This window comes from Peromyscus californicus, unplaced genomic scaffold (assembly GCF_007827085.1).
Source record: "Peromyscus californicus insignis strain IS unplaced genomic scaffold, ASM782708v3 Scaffold_8__1_contigs__length_139910024, whole genome shotgun sequence".
Lineage (NCBI taxonomy): Eukaryota > Metazoa > Chordata > Mammalia > Rodentia > Cricetidae > Peromyscus > Peromyscus californicus.
In genome coordinates, this window is record NW_026294606.1 from 73,809,347 (window position 1) to 73,835,804 (window position 26,458).

Sequence of the window (26,458 nt, forward strand, 5' to 3'; positions counted from 1 at the left end):
TGAATTTGAATATATGGCTAAGCAGATCCACTATTAACTTATGAAACTGAATATATAGTTGAGCAGACCCACTATTAACTCACTGAATTTGAATATACGGGCACATCATTTTCCACCCAGAGAACCTGAGCTGGACCTGACCTGAATGTCTCCTCCCTAGGGACTAGCTCTCATGACACCAAAATGTGTCACACAAGCTTCCAAAGGGGAGGAAGCAACCAACAGTCTTACCCAGTTAAGTATGATGCCTATGAACCACAACAGCCAGCATGGCAATGATAACCCTAGGTGCAGTAGTGGCATGTGGACCTTGGCAGCCATCAACAGCTCTAATTGCTCAACAAGAGGGAAGTCACGCCTGATACTGGAAATCTAGCCAATTACCTGGGGCTAATGAAGTCACAGATTTTTGGAAAACCTGTAATTGCCACTTTACTAAGTAGGCATAATCCCTAACTACATATTAAATATTTATCCTTATAACCACAGATAAGGGTAGTCCTCCTCACCCTTCATCAAGGAAACTTCTCTTTGCGACTGATGGAAATCATTACATAAAATCACAGCTGATTAGAACGCAGAGCTGCGATGCTCAGTTCCAACGGATACATATGAAAGAGGAACTCCTACAGCTAAGGCTCGGGGATTACTGCCAAAGAGGGGCAGAAAGATTACAAAAGCCAGAGAACACGATGTTTGCTGTGAGACTGTCTCCTCTAGATGTCAGAGAGCTATACCAATGAAGTCACATTGACAGGAAAGCCTAAACGTGACTTGAACAAAGACAATACCAATAGACATGCTAATGTGGAAGCAGGGAAGTCCTCATGAGTCCTCAATCACAGACAAAGGAATTACAGGCTACCAAGGAATGCTCCAAGTGGGAGAACTTTCCTCATGAAGAGCCGTCCAATTGGTTATCCAACACCAAATGGTCAGTCTTGGGAACATACACACAAGAAACATAGTATGGGACTGAGCAGGTTGTATTTATACAATCAGGAATACACACATATATCAGGTTGGAGATTTAGCTCAGTGGGAGAGCACTTGCCTAGCAAGCGCAAGGCCCTGGGTTCAGTCCTCAGCTCCGGTTTAAAAAAAAAAAAGGAATACACACACACACACACACACACACACACACACACACACACACACACACACACCGAAAACAGTAACAACTACTACTACCAAAGAAAAAGAATCCATGAATTTGAGCGAGGTAGGGAGGTGGGTATATAGGAGGTGTTGAAGTGGGGAAAGAGAAAGGGGAAAATGTTGTAATTATCTTATCTCAAAAAAACAAATTAAAAATAAAAATATTATTTGTAAGGTTTAATTTGTAAAATAAACCTGAATTCCTTTTATGTACTCATTTTCTTCACATGGTTTTTAACTATAAAGAAAATTTAAGACAGGGAATTTGCAAAAGAGCTCACTGGTTGTTCTTTCAAGGGAACAATGGAGCCTCTGGAATTGTCTGATCCTACTGAAATATGAACTTCTTTACTAGGTTGTTTTTCAAAACTAAGATCAATACAAATAATAAATAACTGTTATACATATAAATGAAAATTAATTGAGACTATTTTGGTCAATGAGTAAAAAACACACTGACAGAAAAAAAAAAAAAAAAAAAAGGAGTCCCTCTTCCCAAATGACTCTAGCATGTGTTAAGTTGACATAAAACTAACCAACACACCATTATGGAAAACAGTATAAAGTTTCTTCAAATAAATAAATGAATGAATTAAAAATTCATGAGACCCAGCAATCCCATTGCTGGTTATACAGCCAAAGGAAATGGGATCAGTCGAAGAGGTGCCCATGCTTCATGTCTGCTGTACCAATGACTCCAGCTCTGACGCTCAAGTTGCCCAGGAATGCACTGTCACCAAGCTGATCTCAAACTCACAGCAACCCTCCTGTCTCAGACTCTGAAGGCTGGGATTTCAGGCATGAGTCAACACATCTAGTTATAAAAGCCATCTTAAGATCCTAAAAAAGACACACTACCTAACATTTAAAAATGCATGTATCAGCCGGGCGGTGGTGGCGCACGCCTTTAATCCCAGCACTTGGGAGGCAGAGCCAAGTGGATCTCTGTGAGTTCGAGGCCAGCCTGGGCTACCAAGTGAGTTCCAGGAAAAGGCGCAAAGCTACACCGAGAAACCCTGTCTCGAAAAACAAAAACAAAAACAAAAACAAAACAAAAAAAAAATGCATGTATCATCGGTGGCGGTGGTGCACGCCTTTAATCCCAGCACTCAGGAGGCAGAACCAGGCGGTTCTCAGTGAGTTCAAGACCAGCCTGGTCTACAGAGCGAGATCCAGGACAGGCACCAAAACTACACAGAAACCCTGTTTCGAAAAAAAAACAAACAAACAAAAATGCATGTATCATACAATCAAACACTAAAATACTATAGCTGATTTGTTAGCCTCTTTTTCTTCTTTTGTGGTAAAGGCAAAAACAAATGAGGAAAATACTAATTTATTAAAACAAGGTGTTCTCAAATTCTATTCAACGTGCTCATTTTTAGATGCTAGTTAGTACATTCAAGTTTTACCTCCCAATCTGCAGATCTGACAACTTTACGAGTTCCTGATCTCAAATTATAATAATCTCAGAATGGAATTTGAGTGGGACTAGTCATGAATCAATCACAATTACATACACTAGAAACAAATATGAACTCCCTTTACACGTTGACCTTTAAATAATGGAGTAAAAAAATCTTTTTAAAAACTTAAAAAGCAGACTATGTTTGAACTTACTCATGTTAAACTTTTTCAAATCGGATACATCTAGGTCTTTAAAACTTTTTGCCATGGGAAAATTTCATATACTCAGAACCAGAGAGGCTAACAGCATGAAGCCCCAGAGGTATGAAAATCTTGCTCCATTTAAACCCACTCATATCCTTCTACAGCATTCTAAATTAAATCCCAGATGCCGATTCATTCATAAACACTGTAAACACTTCGGCAGGCACAGCTAAAAGATAGAAACTTTAGTATTAACTCACAGGCAAATCAGCAAAATGCTCCAGGGGGTCTCCACAGTACAGAGGATTCTGCACAGTTTTTCACATACTCTGAACACAAACCCATCTTTTATCTTCTCAAATGTCTATGTAACGTTAAGGACTGACACAACCCCCAAAGCCACGAGACAAATACAAGAAAGTCTCACATGTGAAAATCACAAGACAACCCTATGTCAAGTTTATTAGCAAGTTATGCATCCTGTGGATCTGCTCAGCTATACATTCAAATCCCACAGTTTAATAGTGGATCTGCTCAGTTATAGATTCAAATTCAGTGAGTTAACAGTAGATCTGCTCAGCTATATATTCAAATTTCATGGTTTAATAGTGGATCTGTTCAGTTATAGGTTCAAATTCAGTGAGTCAATAGTAGTTCTGCTCAGTTATAGATTCATATTTCATGAATTAATAGTGGATCTGCTCTGCTATATATTCAAATTCCGTGAGTTTACAGTGGATTTTCTCAGTTGTATGTTAAAATTCAGTGAGTTTATAGCCGATTTGCTCAGCTATATTTTCAAATTCTGAGTTTATAGAAGAGAAAACATGCCATGTGAAAATCTCAAGTGCACAACAGAATGGTACCTGGCATGTAACAGATGCTCAAAAAATACCTTCTGTCTAATTCAAAACGTCCCCCTGGAACATGCCTACAGTAAAACAGCCTGAAGCATTTCTGAGGTTTGTCTCCTGTCCTGGTCTGCACAGGGGCAGTGCGGGCAATTGAGAGTAGTGTAAGTGTAACACCACTAGGTGTCAGGCGTGAATCAAAACACGCTGGTGGTGTAGCTAGGCAAACACTGTGGGAGCATGTTATCACCCAACAATAACTACCCAGTCTCATACTGATTCTTTTATTATGAACGAAACAGCCCCACAATTGCCTTCAGAGTATTTGTTAGATTTTCCCCTAAGTTTGAAGAGTTTCATTAATCATATATCATGCCTACAGAGTCACAGCCCTGTTCTTGCTATGCTAGTTGTGATTACAGCACTCTAAATCACAAGTAACAACTTTCCATCTCTGAATTTACCACTACTCAACCCCTTGACCAACCAATTTGTCAAGACCTTCCTTTGTGCCCTCTTTACCCATCAAGACTACCAGCCTCCCACAGGACATCTTTTTAAGATCACCTATGGACCCACATTTCAACAAAACCTACCAGCAACTTCAACCTCTTTTCTCCCTTGACCTTTCAAAGTACACAATTTGCCCATCTAGCTACAGAGAACGTAGCCACACACCGACCAGTTCTGTCCCCAGTTCTTGGAACTTAATGCCACTGAAAGAAGCTGAGCCACAGTGACTAACTGCTTCCTAAGTTCAAGCAAGTTCCTGACAATGCTCAGGAAAGGCTCCTGCTGTACTCCAAGCCCTGTTCCCTCAAGGCTGCTCTTCCAACCTTTGGGTGATTTTGACCTGCTCTCCCTGAAGCGCGGTCACACTGGCTCTGTCTCCTGTCTCCTGCACTTCTGCTGCACTGGCTCAATTTTTTTCTTTTTAATGCTCAGTTTTCATTTTGAGGGGGTTTTCTCCTGTGTCCTGTCTCAGGTAAGGACTCAGTCCTCGCAGAATCCTTCAGGGCCTTGGTCCACGGCTACCACTTCTCGTGGATGTACTTCAGTCAGCCGTACCTGATGCCCAAGAAGTTCCCTTTCTCTCCCGTCCACGATGCCTCTGGTGCTGTCTGCGCTCACTGATCTTCACTCACTCGAATGCAGGGGTTTCTGATATGAAGAAACACCCCCAGGCCAGGCGTACAGACTCACCGCCATGCCTCTGCTGTCCCTGGGTATGCACCGATGCTCTAACATTCCAATTCAGGAATACCTGCTTTCCTCCTCCTCTGTCAACTCTACTGTTCCCTGGAACTTCCCTAACTTGTTATTTGTTGGAAAATATCCTTTTGGCCGCTGTCCTAATACAGCCTCTACCACCAATGAAAAGGTTTTCACTGACACCCTAAAATTATCACCCCTTAATTAACAAAGTGTCAACGCTGGCTGTCCTCAGATCTTTCTTCTCCTTATTCTGATGTCTTTCTGATTGTTCTGCCTCTGGCCATCATTAGACGTTATCTTCCCTGGTCCCATCCTTACCCTGTGGTTCCATGCTCTCTGGATGGTCTCATTATGCCCAGGACCTAAGTTTAGCATATCTGCTGCCCCTGCTGACTAAATGGTCCGTCCTCCTCCAGAGCTCCAAACTAGGTGCTCTAGTAGTCATCAGAAAAGCACCTTATCCCAGACTGAACCCCACTCCCTGGGGACACGAAGATGCTTCCCCTCTGGCATCCTTTGACTAATGCAGTTTTCATCCATTCAATCTTACTCAACCTAGAAAAGCTAAGCATGACTCTCCATGTATCAGTAACGCACAACAAATACACACAATCCACCCCCCGCCATTTTCCCCCCAAGTTAGGCAAAGATAACTTCAAAACGTCTCAGACATTTCTTCTGGTGTGCTATTTTTCCTTCCTTCTTACTAAGTTTCCTTTGTCCATCAACAATCTTAGCCAATGTTCCACCTAAGCACCCTTCCCTGGGTAAAAATGACTTATTTTGCCACAGTCTTGTAACAGTTGTACACACTTTCTTTCTGTATTTTCAGTACTATTTTATATTTTCATCTTCTAACAGAGTACAGGTTTCTTGAAATCAGAGTGTCATATGTGTGGGTCTGTATGTTTCCAATAAATGCAGAAACTATTCTGAGTTTGAAGGCAGAAAAAAAAAAGCAGCAAAAATCCTTGCCCTACGTTTCAGCTCAGAGGAGAAAAGGGCGGTGCAGAAATTAGCGGGAGGCGATGTCACGGAGAACACCACACAGAAAGAGAAGGGCAGAGAGCTTGAAAGGCAAGGCTGTTTTCATTAAACGGTCGAGGAAGTCCACTGTATCAGGTGACACTTGATCAACACTCTGAGGGAAGTGAGGTTAGAGGCCACGTTGCTTCCTTCCACGCAATCAGCTTAGTTTCTGGCTCATGGTCCAGACTGAACAGATGTTTGCTAAGTGAATGAAAAAACAAGAAACGTATGTCTTAGTTTAATGTACTCAGCATTTAGCTGCATGTATTTCTGTCGTGATTTTATGCCAAAGATGAAAAGCTATGTGCTACACGTCAAAGGCAGGGACTGTAATTCCCACAATTAACTTTTATGAAGTTAGGAATCCCATACTTTCTATGTAGGCTAGCTGGAAAGCAATTAGAAATAAGAACGGGGTGATCCAGCAGGGTGGTGTCTGTGAGCCAGGTCACAAGTTATCGAGCAGCTAGGAAAAGACAGCTCAAGATCCCCTAATTACAGGACTGCCCAAGGCGACGTTCCTAAGAGAGAAATCTGCAGAGCAGAGAGCCTGCTGCAGAGCCTGGTCAGACTCCGCAGGAACTTGTCCTTCTTCTACAGTTACATCCCTCTGCCCAATACCTCCGATTAGCTCTCAGAAGCCATCTTTCATTAGAGATTTTGAAATCACATCTGACTTATTGACCACCAAGTTAACGTCATGTATTATCTTTTTCAAGTCTTAAAGTCTACTCCTAAAAAGTGGATTTCTGGTATCTACTTTAATCCGCTGAATTTCCTTCATCATAGATTGCCATTCATTACTTTTAAGTAGTATCAAGCCTTCTTTTAAATTTCTCACCTACCAGTTTATTTTACAGAGTGTGTCTAAATTTCTACGTAAGCCCAAGACCACCCTGTTTTTATCATTTTCCCACGCACACACTTAGTCATTTGAAATGGGGTTTCTAAATCACAACATGCCACTAACCCTTAAGTGACAAAGACCATGGGGAGTAAGAAGGGTGACACCGAACTAGTTTTCTCCCCCAGTAGCAGACACAGACTGCCATGCTAACCTCTGCAGCAGACCACAGTCACTCAGAAACAGCACCACGGTAGCCATGACAACAACAGGCGTCACTGTCCTTCCCTTCAGTCAACAGTCGCTGGTGCATCTAAGCTCCTACTATGTACCAGGGACCTGCTCACTGAAAGTTCAGCCATCGGGGCATTTCCTATCTGTCACAATCTCTGCTCTGAGAAGAATACACAGAAATCATTTCAAAAACACATTGATAGCTAAGCGGAGTGGATCTGGAGTCAGGAGTTCAAGAGTGCCAAGTCAACATAAAGAGACCCTGTTTCTTTTCAAAAAGCTAGGGAGGGAGGAAAAGAGGGAAGGAGATGAGCACCAGGGGGGAGGAGGGAGAGGGAAGAGGGAGGAGGGAGGAGGGAGGAGGGGAGGAGGGAGGAGGGGAACCCAACTGCACAACTGTCTCAGGACCAATTTCTGCTTCTTACTTCTGAGTATCAAACCCAAGCTAGTGCCACAGCTCTTCTGGACAGGTAACTAAGGGGCAGAAATTCTCACCTAATTTACCAAACATCAACAACCAACAGGTTGTCTCCATGAGCAGGGATTTACCAGTGTATTAGTAATGAACATATCTTCAATCTTCTACTAACTGTGAAACATTTCTTATAAAGTAGCCCTTCAAAACAATTGAAACCGGCTATCCATTAGCTTCTTTATTTCCAGCAAAACCATGAAAATCTAGTCATATTTATTTTTTAAAATGAAAATATTTAACAGAGACCCCAGAAAGAAGCATAGACTGATGAAACGTGAGGAGGAAAGATGTCCACAGTCTCAAGAAGCTCCACTGATGCCACCAGACACCAGATCCTCAGATACTACACTGTTGGGAAAAGGCTGAGCATTAAAGATACAGAGAAAAACCTTAAGAGCGCGCGCGCGCGCGCACGCGTGTGTGTGTGTGTGTGTGTGTGTGTGTGTGTGTGTGTGTATCTGTGTCGTGTGTACGTGTCTGTGTCATGTGTGCATAGGTCTATGTGTTTACATCCAAATATGTATGACCATATTATGATGTCTTAGTAGTAACAGCAGAAGCCAAGTAAGACTAGAGTTGTATCTCCAAGATGACTGAAGAATGTACAGAGCAAAAATGGGGGAAAGATAAAGGAATCTCATTAAATAAAAACTTAATTTCAACACAGCACAAAATGATATGCAGGCAGTAGGGCGATAAGTAGAGTTACCAAACTATTAAAAGAATGAAAATAGCTGGGCGTGGTGGTGCACACCTTTAATTCCAGCACTGGGGAGGCAGAGGCGGGTGGATCTCTAAGTTCGAGGCCAGCCTGGTCTAGAGGGAGTTCAGGCTCCAAAGCTACACAGAGAAACCCTGTCTCAGAAAAAAAAAAACAACACTAACACCCCTCATACACACACCCCCACACACACACCCGCCACACAGCCTGGTCTACAGAGTGAGTTCCAGAACAGCCAAAAATACACAGAGAAACTCTGTCCCAAAAAAACCAAACAAACAAAAAAATGAAAATATATTAGTTAGCATATCAAGTAGAAAGCATGAAGGAGAAACGGCTTTTTTAATCTCAAAAAAGGAATTTATAAGTAAGTCTGAATGAGCAGATTCTTACAACAAACATTAAACAAGGGGCTGGAGAGAGAATTCAGCGGTTAAAAACACTGGCTGTCCAGAGGACAGGGGTTCGATTCCCAGCACCTACACGGCAGCTCATACCATCTGTAACTCTAGTCTCAGGGGATCCGATGACCTCTTCTGTCCTCTGAGGATATCAGCATGAAAGTGGTACACAGACATACATGCAGGCAAAACATTCATACACATCATACATACATACATACACATGTGTAAAAGATTAAACAAAAAATGAAATTTTTCACTAGCTATAAAGACATAAAAGTTTCTAAATACACATAGCTTGCTAGCTGGCTTCATGGTCAACTCTTTCTCCCCTGGACCACTACAGGAAAGCTAGACAAGGCAAAGAGCCCCACAGTCTCCAGAGGCTAGGGAGGGGAGCAAGGTATAAAGGACCAGCCAACAAGGGCAGCCTACAAAGCATCTAATGCCTTCAGCTGGGATGGAGACGAAGAGGCCAGCCTGTGGAGCATGAAGATACTGTGCTCACATTTCCCTCTGAGAACATTCACAGGCAGGAGCTCCCAGCCACCGGATACACTGCCAGGCCCACACTAGGCCAGCATGTCCCCACCGCTGCCCGAAGCAGAGTTCTTTAGGAAGATTGCTCCCACTGCTTGCTGGCCTAGCCGAGACTTCCGTAGATGCAGAATGAATCTGAGGCTTCTCCTAACAAATCTTCCCTTCACTTTTCTCCCTTAGGGCCAGATCTGTATTACACCATCCTTTCCCAGTCCTCTTCAGTTATTCATACATCATAATCGTTTCCCCTACTAACTCTTTTGCATGAGTCATCCCATCTTGCTAGCTGCTGCTGCTCGGTGTCTGCTAATCACAATGCAGTCACTGAGCAGAGAAGCAAGAACCTTCAAGTAGAAAACCACACAAAGCCAATAATGCTAAGTGATGGGGGGATTGTCTTTTTGTATGCTGTGAAAATATGTTGTTCTGATTGGTTGATAAACAAAGTTGTTTGGCCAATGGTGAGGCAGAATAGGGCTAGGCAGGACATTCTAACTAGAGAGGAGAAAGTTGAAAGGCAGAACAGAGAGGCCGCTGCCAGACACCACGAGAAGCAAGATGTAAAGATACCGGTAAGCCATGAGCCACATGGCAAAGAATACATTTATAGAAATGGGTTATTTAAGATGTAAGATCTAGTTAGCGAGAAGCCTGAGCCAATAGGCCATACAGTTCGTAATTAATATAAACCTCTGTGTGTTCATTTGGGTCTGAGCGGCTGCAGGAACGCAAGGATGAGGGAGCTGGGTAGGCACAGGAAAACTTTCAGTTACAGATAAGCACAACAGTATGAACAAGCTTGGTTTGGTTCAACAACACAAGATTGGTTTAACATCTAAAAATCCAATCAATATACATTCACTACATCAAAAAATGAACAGAGAAAAAGCAAAGGATTATTCCAAAAAAATGCAGACTGACTAATCTACAATCTTCAACATACCAAGGATTTTGTTTTGTTTTAGGGGTTTTTGTTTGTTTGCTTGCTTACTTTCTTTTTTGAGATTGGGTTTCAATGTCTATCCCTGTCTGTCCTGGAATAACTCAGAGACACACCTGCCTCTGCCTCCTGAAGGGAAGTGTTCTTAAACATTTAAATTTTCTAAGTAGTACATACGCAACAAAAACTCTAGCAACTGAAAACCCAATTCTAAAACCTTTATAAAACTATAATAAACAAAACTAGCCAGGATATTTTTTCTTTTTCTTCTTTTCTGTCTGCAGGTTTAATCTGGAACCTCATGCATGCTGGCTTAGTGACAAGAACCGAGTTAGTGATCCGCCAGTCCGAGCAAGGTAGCCTGGACAAACGGGAGAATATGCCACAGAACCACTTGTCAGGCCACAGCAATCAAAAGCAGTATTGTCTTGATGCAAATAAAATGACCAATGGAACAGAACAACATGGATGATGTGTGTCTGAAAAGAATCAGCTAGGAAATATTTTGGGCTTTGTAAGCACCTATGGTCTCCGTCGTGTTCCTTTCTTCTTAAAAACAGACAAATACAAAAAAAAAAAAAAACCAAAAAACAACAACAAAAAAAACCCTACATTCTCCATTTGGAAGCTATATAACAACAAGCCACGAGCCAACTCCCAGGATAGAGCAAAGTCCAGGACAGACCAACACCGTGACAGACAACTTTATGAGTAAGGTGGTTTCCGCTACACAGTAACTAAAAAGGGACAGACTTCACACTGAACACTGTGGAAATCAAAATAAATATCATAAGAAAAAACTCAACTCAAACTCAAACCATACACCAAGGCAATAAAGACGGGCAAACGGCAGTTTTGATTGTGACCGATGAAACAAAAAGCACCTTAGAAATACCACAGTGGAGCACTTCCTGTCCACAGAGTATAACAAAATTCTTAAAGAGAACTCAAAGCATTAAAGACAAAATATCACCCATTCAGACTTCATTAAAATAAGGAATTTAACAGAATCAGTAAGAATTTGGAAAGCAAGATCAGTGGACATCCACTATACATAATGTTGCCAAAAAATTCCTCACTTGAAATACTTAAAAGAATACCTACAAATTCGTAATTCAAATGGACTTGAGCTTTTAGAAAGTAATCAGCTTTGTCTTCTGGGAAATGTAAATTAAAGCTACAACCCATGCCACTGTACATGCCAACTACAGGAGTGTGTGCGTGTGCCTGCTAGTGTACAGGCTGGTCCAACGGCACTGGACACTGGCAGGAACCTGTGCCTGTCCCTGTGACTCAGCAAGGCCACTCCTACATACACATGCCTTTGGATTCAAAGCAGGTAAAAGAAGGGCCATAGCTGTGCTGTTCAAAACATTCCTACACTACCGTCTATAGCTGGTAGGGTGAACAAACTGTACATATTCTTTAAATCGTCTACTGAGATGTAACTGTAACTTACAACTAAGATAAACTACATCAAGTGCAAGGTTCAATTATCTTAACAAATGTATATCCTAGATAAGCACCAGCATAATCTGAATATAGTATTCCCTCAGGCTGAGGACACTGCTCTATCTAGGGAACTTGCCAAAAACCATGGTTTCTACAAGCAACAAACACTGAAAAAAAAAATCTTTGTTTTCTCCCAGTCATTCAAACCAGCGTGCATGAGTTTAGGTCCGTCTTTCCTGTAAGTCTGTATGAGTGGAATCAAACAGTATATACTTTTTTATGCTTGGTTTTTTCACTCACTGAAATGCTTTAGCAACACGGGTAATAAAGTAATAAAGTAAAAAGTAGATGAACTAAATACTCTTCAAAAACACTTGTTCATCAGCTGCACTATCAGGAGAATGAAGAGATAGGATGGCCAATAAGAGAATAGACTTTTCTTGTTTTAACCCCTCCTCTAAAAAAGGGCAAAAAATAAGAAAAAATCTTGAACATGCAGAGCCTACAAACTGAGAAAAAAACATAAAGAGCTATTACAGCTGAAGAACAAAACCACAAGTGCATTGTAAAAATGGGCAACAAGGGCTGGAGAGAGGGCTCGGTGGTTAAGAGCGCTGGCTGCTCTTCCAGGGGACCTGGGTTCGTTTCCCAGCACCTACATGGTGGCTCACAACTCTAGTTCCAGGAAGCCAACACCCTGACCTGCCTTCCTCAAGTACCAGGAACAAACACGGTGCACAGACATACATGCAGGTAAAACACCCATATACACACAGTAACAAAACGATAATGTAAAAATAAATGACGAGCAATGGACATCAACAGGGAGGAGGGACTGGGAATAGAGGAGGGAGGGGAAACTGAGGTCGGGCTATAAAATAAATAAATAAATTTAAAGGAATAAGGAAAAAAAGAATAATAACTATGCCTTGTTGTTAAGCAGAGGCTCAACAAACAAAAGCCAGTAACAAACTAGCCTGTAAAAATGAGGAAATTAAAGAACGTGTGTGAAATGCTACGCTGTGCAAGCCAAAAACCACACCTGAAGCTGCACAAGCGATCCGTTAATAGTGTGTACAATTCAAGAGAACATATGACCCTCTGTCTTACACACTTTCAAGCATGAATTCCACAAAAGTTAAGCTCTAAGAGGCCATGGCAGAAACTGAGATGAAACGCCAGAACCCAGCTACTCTACCTCATGCTAATGACTTAAATGTCATGTCTTGATTACAGCACCTAAGGATTAAAGAGTGAAGCCCCAGAACATTGCTGTCACCACCACTGCTGCCCACTGTGGCACTGCTGTCACTCACCATCATGACCATCTATCTCTCCTTCTTCCTAAGATGTGCTCAAGACTAAGACACCTATAGCTGTTCTACTAAGCAGCACTAAAAATTAACAGAAAATACACGATGAATTAATACCTATCCAGTCAAGTTCATTAAAAACAACCCAATTAACATGTATCCTACAGGGTTCAGCTAAGGCCTCCACAGAGCTCAGTTAGAATGCTCCATTTGAAAAGAAATGTAAATGTATTTCTCACGCTCACCACTAAATCTCTGGCTACTGACCAGCCCAGAAGAAAAACTTCTTGCAACACAATTTTAGGTCCATATTTTAGCTATGCTATTCTGAAAGAATGTGTTTTCAGCAAATTATTGGAAATACTAGCACAAACAGACTGCATTTTCTCAGCTTTATAAGCCTTCTTTTCATCACTAAAAATGCATTTCCCCAAAGCACACTTGTTTCTGAATGAAGCACCAAGGTACATCTGCACTGAATGATTAACTGGTCCAATGCAATTCCCTCCCTGGGGATTGAGAAGTAGCACAAGAGAGAACGCATGGTGAAGGCTGGACTTCTACAGAGCGAAAGCTCATGGACACAGAGGCCAACCAAGATTTCCTAGATGGACTCTCCCACTGGCCTTAAATCCAAGGGCTTTTGGCTGTGGTGGTTCCAACTCTTAAGGTGCTAATGCTGAGTCGCTCCAGCACGCCTAAGGCCAGCGAACGCCCAGTGCCAGCGAACGACTTCCTTGCATGTGGTCTGTCCTGGGCCTTGTTACTCTTGGAGCATACTAGTACAGACTACAGAGCTATTCAGTCTGAAATAACCAAATCACAAATGTCACAACTGAGACACCCCATTATTAACATGCTAGAACAATGGAACTAAGAAAAGGAAATAATAGTAACAGCCAACCTTATTCTCATATGATTATGAGTATTTACTCCAGAATTTTAAAGGTCAATTGTCCAAAACAGCTATTCTCTCCAAAATAGTATACGGTCTTTTCTTGTATTACATCACTGTACAGAAAATTCAAGAATGAAAACTATTTTTTGGTTCGTTTTGCTTTTCAAGACAGAGTTTCCCTATGTAACATCCCTGGCTGTCCTGGAACTAGTTCTGAAGACCAGTCTGGCCTCCAACTCAGAGATCTGTATGTCTCTGCCTCTGGAGTGCTGGGATTAAAGGCATATGTCACCAATGCCCAGCTGAAAAATAATGTTTTAAAACATAAAATAACACCCAAGTATGGGATGTTAAAAAAAAAAAAAAGGCTGGGTAATTTAATTATTAGAAAATTAAACGCCAAAAGAAATTTTACTAAATGGCCAACAGGAAAAAATATCAAACATAGACTTCAGTTGCTTTACAGAATGGTGGCACTCCAACAGGGTCTCTTAGGCATTAGAATACAATTCTAGCAGTTACCTCTTCTCCAGTGAGGCCACATTTCGTCTCCGATCACTACACTGGAGGCTGGGATTCTAGTACACTGAACACAACTCACACGAAAGTTTCATAATCTCAACAGGCTTGGAAACACAATTTAAAAGGAAACAAATAAAACTCATAACATTCCATTGAATTCAAACAGTGAATAACATACAAGCTGCCTCTGAGGAGGGTGAACTCAAAAAAAACCCGCATCTATAAGTCATTCATTGTTCAGGAGCCAGAAGTTTTTTAGCACGGACTATGATCAGCGCACAACTAGTTTAGCTGAAATGCTATTACTATGCTTAAGCTGAGAGGGCTTTGTGCAGCCCGTGAGCACACTTGGGAGGGGACACACAGCCCTGGAAGGTGAAGTACGATCAGGCAGGCAGACCACTGGAAACTCCTCAGGCTCAGGGGATATTTTAGGCCCATAGCTAAACAGCTGTTTAGAATGTCATTGTGAGTAAAATTTCCTTCTAGAAGGTATTTAGGGCTCCCCCACCTTAATGTGAATGTTTTATCTTTAGGTGTTCACAAATAGGAAACAAGTTTCCTTGTTCTTAACCTTCTCCATGTAGGCTTCCCAGGGTCAATTTCAAAACACACTATATATTTACCTAATAACTCTTGGCCCTAAATGCGAGAACATTTTTTTGAAGTAAAATGCTTGTGAAAAACAAAAAAGAAATCAGGAAGAATACTTAAAAATAAGTCAACAGATGCAAGTTTAAAAACAAAACTAAGAACTTAAAGAGTACGTGAGAGAATTGATTTGAAAAGTCCAGCTCTGCCACTGACTAGCCATGTGATCTGCATGAGCTATTTTAGCTCTTTTATCTACAAAAGAGGACCATTACCTCATCCTCATGGTTAACAGACCCCTAACACACACTCTGATGTCTGGTTGGATTAAGCATTCAAGTGCCTGCTGATGGCACACTCCCTCGCCCTCCCCAAACCAAGCAGTGCTCTTCCATACCAAAGTGTATGTCTAGTGTGTAACAGACAAGCGTCTTTAGGTGTCCCAAGTTCTCCTCAGGGACAAAAGGGCCATACCTTCTGGACTTTCTAAGTTACTTCTTACTGGTAGGACGTTCAGAGCCCCCTCTGGCCTCACCTGTGAAATACCAGCAGCAATGCTGAGATAATCAATTAGTCCACAGGTATTCCAGTGTTCCTTAGGCACAATGATTCTCTAGCCTGAGAAACCCTTTAAAGCAGTGGTTCTCAACCTGTGGGTTGTGAACCCTTTGGGGGTCAAACAACCTTTTCACGAGGGTTGCCTAAGACCATCTGCACATCAGATATTTATATTATGATTTATACCAGTAGAAAAATTACAGTTATAAAGTAGCATCCAAAAAAAATTAATAATAATGGGGGGGAGGGCTCGAGATAGGTTTCTCTGTGTAGCCATGGTTCTACAGACCAGGCTGGCCTCACTGTATTAGCGGACTGCAGCATTAGGAAGGTGGAAAACCACAGCTTTAAAGGAATTGCATCCTGGGGATGTAAATTCATTGGAAAATTAGCCATTTGGAGCAATACTGCTGAAGCATTCTCTTTGTTTTCCAGAACAGGGACATATAAGATGCTCTGTCCTCGGACTTCAATGCAAACAAGATGTTTTTTTTTTAAACAGGTGATGTGTATCCCTAACTATTACTATTCTTACTTGATCCTTTTGGCTGTTAAGAAGCTTAAAAGCAAACTGAGCTTTTTCTAATAATGACATTGGACCCACAGCACAAATTTATGTACACTTTATCTTCTGTCAATCAAATTAATGTTTTTACTCCAAATGTGTCAGTTTCTTTGAGAATTTCACCTATTTGGATCATATGACCCCTCCCATACTCTGCCCAGAACCACTCCCCTTTTCCTGCCCCCCCCAACTTTGTGCCCTTTTTTTTCATTAACTTATTCCTATTTAATCACAACATGGTATTTCTGCATGTGGACAAACCCCCGTTTTGAATGTAGGTATAAAATGGATAGATTATCCTTTATCTGCATATTACTATTCCTCTCTAAGTTTCTTTCTCTAATACCTGGCCCCTCGAGGTGTTTAAATTTATTCTTCCCACTTACATACATAACTACATCCAATTAGTTCAACAGGCCGTGGCAGATACATAACGCCCACACACAGCTTTCTGATTATATTTTTCTAGATTTATTAAGCATGCATTTCCCCTGTAACAAGCAAAATATTCTAGATTCTGTGTGTGCCATATCTGCCTCAGCACACCAGCCTGGGACATGATGGGAAGATGACAGAGAACTCAAATGCCCTTTGCTCATCCTGGGGCTGGTTCTGTCAGCTGCCCCCGTTTCTGTCCCAGCAGGAGCATTTGGAACTCATCCTAACCCTCGTGTGTAACAGATGGAGACAGGAGAGCCCCAGCTTGCACAGGTGACATCTCTGATGCTTTCGACATGACAATACCAAAAGAAATGATTTCCTTTCCATGTTCACCCTAAACATGATAATTCTAGGACCCCAAAGCAGGTTGGCAAGATACAGACAACAAAGATACACTAAGGCTAAGTGGAATAGATTCAAATGAAATTACTCAGCCAAAAAACAATAATAGTAATAATAATAATAATAATAATACTGTTAGTACTCATACATACATTAAAAAAACAAGTCAGGCAAAGACATAGAAAGAATATTCTATATTGTTCTACTTGATAAGAAATTCCATAAAATGCAAATTTCTATATTGACAAGAAGCCAAATGAGTTACAAAAGAATACTCAGGAACTTTCCAAAATGGTGGAATACTTACTTTTTTAAATCATAGCTTGATGGGAATGGAAGATTCATGGGTTATCATTTACTGAATCTCACACGTTACACTTATAATTGGTGCAAATGTGGTATTACTGGTAAAAGCACATTAAACTTGAACTCGTAGTAAGAAGACAACATCAGACAAAACCAAGTGAATAAACAATTCTACAAAACAAAACTGGTAGATTCAACAATGCTGAGGTCACGAGACACAAAAAGAACGAAGGGAAGACAGACTAGGGAACTTTAAGGAAGTATCACAACTGAGTGCAAAGTGGGATTCTAGAACAACAACAAAAAAAAAACAACAAAACCAACAAGACTAGTGGAAAACTCGATGACATTAAACCCTGTAGCTAATGTACTAACACCCCAACAAAGTCAATTTCTTAGTTTTGCTCACTGTATCACAGTTATGGATATTTAAGAAGCAAGCATCAGGTCCCCTGGAGCTAGAAAAATGCTCTGAGCACTGGATGTGGGTCCTGGGAACCGAACTCAGGTTCTCCAGAAGAGCGGCAACTACTTTTAACTGGTGAGCCATCTCTCTAGCCCCAGAAATAAAGTTTTTATGAATCTATTCTATTGCATGTGAACTTTTAACTCATTAAAGTTGACTGAAAATTATCAAATCAGAATTATTAAGAAATAACCCCTTTTCAGCCTGGATCTTTTACGAAGGTCCTTAAGTGTATTTAAGAAAAAGAGTAGGAGGAAGAAGAACCCGAAGCCACCTTGACAAAACACAACACGCTCCTGCCCTGAAAGGAGCACTAAGTTTACAAAGGCCCTTGGACCTCAATCAAAACCCTCCACACAGTGTCCTTAGAACTCTGCTGCATAAATACGGAAAGCGTTAGTGTTCAAACGGTACCAATCCACTGAAGGAATTCACAAAGCCCTGACATGACAGCAAAGAACATTCAACTCCCATGATTCTCACACCTCAAAACCGCTCTACACGTGAACTCAATTCAGTTAATACAAGCCCCCAACGGCGAGAATGCACAGGGGAACGTTTAGAGAAGTATGAAGATTTTATGGCCTACCTCCTCTGTTTCCATTCTCTTCATCCTACAAAATAAAACAAAAAAAACATTTGAGCACCAACAGTAAACTCTTATCTGATCACAGCTGAACTTCAAGCAAATTCCTGGTCTATAATTAATACCAATTAGAATCTTACTAAGCACCTTTGTCAGAAGGGTGGAGTTTTCACAAGAAAACAAGGCTGTGAGTGAAGCCAAGTTTGGGACAAGAATCAACTGAGTTCTAAAAAGTGGCATGAGGGTGGGGAACGTCACGGAGGTATTTAGAGGGAGGCAGCACACAAGCAGCTGGAGAGGTGAGGCTGAATGAGAGCCGGGGGTCATTATTTACTGTGCTGTAGTGACCTTCAGTGAGCTCTTGGTGGCCATAACAGGACACAGAGCTAATGGCTCCATGTTTAAGTTCTTGTACTCATTTGGAAGTTCATCTGCTTGCTCTCTTTAGGCTCTCGCTGCCATGCTGCCTGTGTCTAGCTGAGAAGTTAGACGGGCAACTTTAAAAAGCTAGTATGAAAACACACCAAGGCGAGTACTTGCTGAGCCTTTGACCGAATCAAAGCTACCATGCATCGTAGAAAGGAAAACGGAGCTTTGGCTGAAGGCTGGTGATTTATTACATAACTCTTGACCTTTATTTTGGCTGCCCAAATGTTGTTTTTCTTCTTCTGGTTATAAGCTCTGTTCTGAGACTAATCGGTTGCCAGCTAAGTGACATAATAGAGACATTGTTTTTATCAATTGCACACTTTCTAAAAACTATATAACACTAAAAATTATTTTAAATTCTCTTAAGGCTGGGAGTATAGCTCAGTGATGCAGTGCCCACCTGGCAAGTGTCATGTGTAAGGCCCTAGGTCTACTCCACACACACACACACACACACACACACACACACACACACACACACACACGGTCTTTGAGTGAATTGATAAAATTTCAATATTAAAGTGGAAAATACTCAAATATGTATTTCCCAGGGAAAGCATATAAAGACAGACCTACGTGCATGAATATCCTGGCCTCACATGGCTATCCCGAGCATTACTGTCTATCAGTTCCCATTCCAAATGTGTCATGCTGCATAGTCATCACACAACTTGTGACAAGGCATGCTGTTGTCCCCAAGTGCTGTGCTCAAGGTCACAGAGCTAATATGGGACAGAGATGGGGTCAGACCCGGATTCTTTAGACTCCACAAACACTTACTAATACAGATATATTTTTAACCTGTGTTAAGCAAATTATTTTATAGAAATTCTATTACTTACATGCTCCTTGTGATCGAAACGAAACAGACAAAAATTACACAGCTCTAGCATGGATATCCAGCGAAAATGTAAGTAATACTATCAGAGCTTTTTAAGATCAATAGATTCTTAAAGTAGCTCGACAGCAGCTGGACCGACATTTTAGGAAACCTGACTAGCAAATTCTAATTCCAACAGCAGAAATTATTCATAACCTTTAAAAGATATTCAGTGCCTTTCAAAGGTTATCCTACAATACAGTTTCCTGGAAAGAGGTATTTAGGGAAAAAGAAGTGAGGGTCAAGGAGTCATAGCACTCCCGGAATTCCAGCTTTCTGGAGACAGAAGCAGGCAGATATCTGAGTCTGAGGTTAGCCAGTGCTACACAGTGAGAGTCTATCTCAAAAACTTAAAAAAAAAAAAAAAAAAAAAGCGTGGTCTCTAGATACAACTGGACAATTATCTTTACATGTCTTTAATCAATACATTAGTCAAGTTCAAATTCCAGGCCCTCTCTACTTACAGGACTTAACTCAGTTTTCATGTCTGTTAGTTGGGGCTTAATACCACTTGCTCCACATCTCTGCTGTGGATGAAGTAAGCTAACACTAATAATGGTGGTAAAGAACAGTGAATCCATACGTCAACTGCAGCTAAAATCACCACACACAGATCCTTTCCGACAGGAGTGCTCTCTACTGAAGCATATTCATGCAGTTTACCCTGATCACCATGCTTTAAGACTCTGACTCACCACCATATGATACACCCAAAAGTTAGCAGTTTCTATTCTTAAGTTTCTGTAACCACCAGCGTATTTTAACCAACAACGGCCATAGTCTGCCCAGAGACTACAGAATCTGTCTAGACAGTAGGGAAAGTTACATATCACAAAGAGTAAGACGAAGCTAGAAGTCTCTGAAAAATACATCTATAGTTTAGAATCAGTGTATTTCGGAAATTAAAATTTTTGTTATAGGTTTAAAAATACATAAAAAGATTTTAAAATGCAAATATAGCACTTATTTTAAGATAGAAAGGAGGCAAGGGGGGAGGTGAGAAAGGGAAGAAGCCCAGAGGAGATGGAATCCTCTTACCTTATATGAAAACTGAATTGCAGACTCCGGGGGATAAACGATGAAGTGTCTTAATGTAAAACCGAATCCTTGAGATGTTCTCTTCAACATAACTGTTTTGGGACCTGGCCAGGAGAACGGTTCATCTTCAGATGGTGAGACGGTTTCACTTTGTTCTTTTCCATCTTTATTTTTTGACACCTAAAGTGCAAAGATATGTAAGACTTAACTACAGAGCACAACATACTTAATTTAGAAAAATTTTTATGTACAAACATAATACCTGAGTATAAGCATGAACTTAGTGGACAAGATGTATATTTGCTGATAGAGTTAGATGCATTACAACTACCAAATCAAAAAGATGTGCATATATGTGCGTGTGTGCATATGGTGTATGCACATGTGTAGGCACCTCTACATGCATGCTGAGGCCAGAGAGTGTCTGGTGTCTTCTACCATTCTCTGCCTTATGTCCTTTGAGACAGGGTCTCTTGCTGAGCCTGGAGTCTGTGGTGTGTGGCTAGGTTAGGCTGGCAGGCAGCAAGTTCCAGCAATCCTCCTCTGAGTGACCTACTCATTGATGGTGTTACAGGTGTATGCAGAATCTCTCCTAGCTTATCGAGTGGATGCTAGGATCTAAACTCTGGTCCCTAAGCTTGCACAGCAGTGCTCTTAACTGCTGAGCCATCTCTCCATCCCCACCCCCAAACTGAAACTATGAAAAAAACTATACTGTGGGAAACTAATGAGCAAGAGAGAATTCTTGAAAATTACTGGCACAATAATTAAAACAAAAAAAAAGTCATAGAAGGCATGGAAGACGATACTAAGGAAATCCCACAATACACAAAGGGTGAAGAGGAGAAAGAATGGAAGGGATGCAGAACTCTCAGCAAGGAAGGAGACTAAGCCTTTCCATATAGTTCAATGCAACAAATACTAAAAAATAGCAGAAAAGCCTCAGTTCTAAGCCCAAATTCCATATGCACAGAGATCACAATCCTTCCAAGATTCTGACTTTTGAGGTCCCCTGACCTCTGCTCTTCAGCCTTTGCCTGACCAAGACTAAAAATCCTTTATAGATTAAAATCAAAGACACCCCCCACCCCATTCAGTACTTCATTCCCTTTCGTGCCCTAAGTCTTAATCCTTACACTGTGCCTCACCAATCCCAACTCTTCCCACTCCAGAACAGCATTAACTTACTCCCTTACCTTTGATCCTTCAAAACTCCTCCTCACTGTCACCTGACTAGTCCAGGAGGAATCATCAGTGCCCACTCAGAACATTAGCCTTTCCAGGTGAACACAGGAGGAGAGAAACAAGGCAGAGCTGGTGGTGGTCACTTTAACATCAGGACCACTAACCTCCGGTGACCCTGCAGTGCTCAGTCAGATACATTACATCTTGTATCCTTATCCTAAGCAGCTATTTCATCCCTTCTCCCTCATCCTCACAGGAGTCAATGTCCCTATCAGGCTTTCACAGTGAGAAAACAGAGATACAAGGAGAACGTATTCCCCTGACATGTACCTACCCACCGTGCCCATGTTTCCCTGTCCTCTCTCATAATAACAGACTGAAGTGTGTAAGACCTCACAGCTTTTCAATGGCCCCATCTCCTACATTCTCTAAGACTTCCATCATGAAGGTATGCTGGATTCTGTCAAAGGCTTTTTTCTTCATTTATTGAGACGATCGTGGGATTTTTGTAAGTTCATTAATATAGTTTATGACATTTATTGCCATGAATGTGTTGAACTATCCCTACATTTTAGGAATAAAGCCAACTTGGTCATAGTGTATAATCTTTGTGACGTATGTCTGTAGTCATTAGGGATATGGGCCTGTAGTTTTCTTTTTCTGTTGTGCCTTTACTAGTTTTGGTATAAGGTTGATACAGGCTTCATATAAGGGTTTGGGAGTTCTCCTTTCCTTACAATATTCCCTTTTCCCTTATAATATCTTCAGTTTCTTTGGTGTCTGATGTAGTATTTCCCCGTTCATTTCTGATTCCATTAATATGGATCCTCTCTTTCTTTCTTTTGGTTAGTTGGGCCACGGGTTTGTCAATCATGTTTATCTTCTCAAAGAACCAGCTCTTAGATTGGTAGATTCTCTGCATTATTTTCTTTGTTTCTATGTCATTGACTTCTGCACTGAGTTTTACTATTTCTTGACATTAACTAGGTTTGGATTTGGTTTGTTCTTGATTTTCCAGATTTCTGAGTTGCATCATTAAGTCACTTATTTGTGATTTTTTTTTAATGTAACTGCTTAGACTTATAAATTTTTCTCATAAGGCTGCTTTCAGTGAGTCCTAGAGGCTTTGTTGAATTATATTTTTGTTTTTCATTTAGTTCCAGATAAATTTTTGTTTCTTTCTTAGACTTGCTCATCATTCAAATTAATCTCCATGAGTCTGTACATTTATTAGAGATTTGTTTGCTGTCAACTTTAAGTTTTATTGCACTGTGGTCAGACAGGGTACAAAGTTATTTAAGTCTGTTTGCTTTGTTTACTTTGTGAAGATTTGCTTTGTGTCCCAGGATGTGATCTATTTTAGAAAAGCTTCCATGTGCTGCTGGGTAGAATGTGTATTCTTTGGTGCTTGTGTGGAATATTCTGTGGATCTGTTAAATCCACTTGATGTATGATGTCAATTACTCCTGGTGCATCTATTTTTGTCCAGATGACCTGTCTTTTAGAGAAAGTGGGGTATTCAAATCACCTACTCTTAATGGATTGATGTTAATCTTTGTCTTTAAATCAGTAGTACTTTTTTTTTTTTTAAATGAAATTGACTGCACAAGGGTTTGGTGCACATATGTTTAGGATAGGAATGTAGCTGCTCCCTTGATTAGAATGAAGTTTTAGTTTGGATGTGAAGTCTAGTCTGTCGGATATTAGGATAAGAAGGCCTGTTTACTTCCTGGCCTGATTTGATTGAAGTGTTTTTTGCCCATCCTTTCACTCGAAGGTGGTACCCAGCTTTAAAACTAAGGTGTTTCTTGTAGACAACAGATAGGTAGATTTTGTGTCTTGATCCAGCCAGTCAGTCTGTGTCTTTTGATTAGAGAATTGAGGACATTAATATTTAAAGTTGTTACTACAGTGTTGTCATGTGTGTTAACTGTGGTCATCCTGTTGCTGACTTTTGGTGCTGTTTGTGATCTCCGTGGTACTGTGTGGTATAGTAACGCTCCGTATGTCTCTCCCCAGTCTCTGCTCTGCTCACTCCTCTCTCCAGCCCGAAATAATACTTCCTGTATCTTCTTGTTTTGGTTTTTGGATATAAAATCTTTTTAGGCTGTTTATGCTATGGACAGCTTTTCTTTCTCCTTTAATTAAGGCAGATAGTTTTGTAGGTTTATTACTCCGGACTGGCTGCAGTGGTCTTTTAGGACGTAGAATGCACTGTTCCAGGCTCTTCTGGCTTTCAAACGTTCCATAGGAAAAATCAGATGTATCTTGATGGGTTTTCCTTTATGTGTGTGTGTGTGTGTGTGTGTGTGTGTGTGTGTGTGTGTGTGTGTATGTGTGTGTCTGTGTTTCTCTTGAAGCTTTCAGTATACTTTTCTTTGTTCTGCACACTTACTGTTTTAACTACGATATGCCAGAGGGATTTTCTTTTCTGGTCTTGTCTATCTGGTGTTCTGCATACTTCTTGCATCTGTATGGGTATGTCTTTCCTTAGTTTAGGGAAGTTTTCTTCGATCATCTTATTGAAGATCTGATTTATATCAATGATTTGAGATTCTTCTCCCTCATCTCTGCCTATAATTCAAAGGTTTGGTTTTCTTCATGGTGTCTCACATTTAATTTTTAAAAACATTTTTCTTCAGATTCCTTGTTTGTTTGGTCTAGATCCTTTACTTTGTCTACTTGTAGAGTTTTCCTTTGAGTTTTCTAGTTGAGTTACTGAGTTTTTCAATCCCATCTTCATTTCAGCTTCAGTCTTCCTCAGTGTTTCTGTCCCCTTACTGAATTTTGTTCTCAGATCCTGGATTGTCTTCATCATGTCCATCAGCCTTGTCTGTGTTTATCGGGCATCACTTGGACATTTATTTTCCTTAAGTTCTTTCTCCTTAATTTCATGGAGCTGTTTCTTTGTGTCTTCTTTAAATTCTTTGAATTCTTTGAAGTTTATGATTGTTCTTTTAAATTCTGTGTCCTGGGGTTCTTCTAGGTAATTCTCGTTGGCAAACATTTCTATAGACTGAACTGGTGGGTTTTGAAGAGAAGATATTGACTTGATCTTTCACATTTTATTTTTTGATGGTATTAGGGCACGTGGACTTCTTTAGTTAGTTTTAAATCTAGAGTAGGTTGTGGCAGAAGAGAGGATCTGTGCGGGGGACCAGGCTAGACCCTGGAGAAGAACATGGGAGATCTGGATGAGTGGAAAGGTTAGATGTGGTGCCAGAGGGACCGGCGGGTGATGGCAGGCAGGGAGGGTCCTGGTAGGAGCCTCGAGGTTTGTTGCGGTGCAGGTAGGAGTGGTTGGACTAGTGGGACCGAGTGGAGACCGGGTTAGACACGGGAGAAGAATGTGGGAGATCTGGCTGGTTTGGCTGCTAGAGAGGTTGGATCCAGCATGAGAGGGATGACTGACAGCGGGCTCACGTCCCAGAGAAGCGCAGTACACCCAGCAGGCTTCTTACAAGCTGAGGTGCCGGCAACCCCACCCCCACAATGAACCCACTAACTTCTTTAAACTCTTTTCTCTGGGTGACTTCATTTAGTCTCGTGTGCTCAACATCAAATAGGTATCTATTGTCCAACCATACCTCAATCCAATAGGTAACTTTATATGGCTGAGTTGTTAATAAAATTTTGTTTTAAATTATACTAAGCTCCTTCTAGCAACTTGAAAATTGTCACCTTCATCCGATAGCAAATACTTAGAAATGCTGACTCTCCTTTCCTATTATTTTCTCTCAGCAAGTCTATTTCCACAATATGAAGGTAAAAGGATAAGACAGAAACATTACCCAGCCAAGCTTGTAGTAAGGCAACGTAACTAAGTAATTGGAATGTGAAAGTACTATGCAATGTAAAAAAAAAGTCATGGTAAGTTCACATACCGGCAATCAACAACTGAAACTTGACAATTAAAAAGATGTATCAACCAGGCTATAACCATGGCTTAGTAGGTAAGACCATGTACTGCTCTTGCAGAGGACCTGAATTTGGTTTCCATCATCCAAGTTAGACAGCTCACAACTGCCTATAATTCCAGCTCCAGGGGATCCTATACCTCTGAAAAGGGTGTGATCATTTGCATACACCTACACACAAACACATATGCATAAAAAACCAGATATATAAACTAAAATGGCACTGAACTTTGAGATAATACAACATTTGCAAGACCTAAACCTGAAGGTTCAAGTCTAAAGCATTACTGAGACACCTGAAAGAATATCCACATAAACGAAGAACATTCGTGATTAGAAGATTTGGAGTTGTTATCATATGAACTCTGGATTTATCTATAGATTTATATTTGTATATTGATTCAAAGCAATCCCAATCAAGATCTCAGAACACTTTTGCATGAAGACATACTATTTCTAAAATTCACTGTAGCATTCTAAGAATCTAACTCTGAGGAAGACATTTCCTATACTTACGTTCTATTTTTTTAAAAAAAAATGGATTTTATCAAAATTTGTTGTTTGAAATATGTAAGAGAATGAAAAGACAATTTGTTGGAAGTGGAAAATATTTATAAATGGAATCTCATCAAGTACTGACATATGGAACATAAAACTGAGTCTAGAAATCCAGTTTTGTTTTTTTTTTTTTTAAATGGGCAGAAGATCAGAGCATGCCTTACTAAAGAAGCTAAGAAATGGTCAACATTGTAAGTGATCAGGAAATTCACACTGGACCACAATGGAACATCAAGGCCTATTTACTGTAAAGACCAGCCCATGCTGGCTATGAGGCAACTGGACCTCTCACACACTGCTAATGGAAATCTAAAATGGTACAAACATTTTGCAAAACAATCTTATGGTTTCATAAACAGTTAAATATGTGTCTTTCCTGTGACATGGCCATT

The 26,458-nt window shown here is 40.7% G+C and overlaps 1 protein-coding gene across 12 annotated transcripts in view; it reads right to left on the minus strand.

Moving 5' to 3' along the window:
* Positions 1-26,458, minus strand: part of Arhgap21 (Rho GTPase activating protein 21) — a 126,025-nt gene that overhangs the window by 50,026 nt on the left and 49,541 nt on the right. For all 12 annotated transcript variants that reach the window (XM_052729385.1, XM_052729391.1, XM_052729390.1 and 9 more), the window contains 2 exons: positions 20,407-20,586; positions 18,063-18,087 (listed from right to left, as the gene is read on the minus strand). In XM_052729385.1, coding sequence (XP_052585345.1) covers positions 18,063-18,087; positions 20,407-20,586 — 205 coding nt within the window. The remainder of the gene's footprint in view (positions 1-18,062; positions 18,088-20,406; positions 20,587-26,458) is intronic.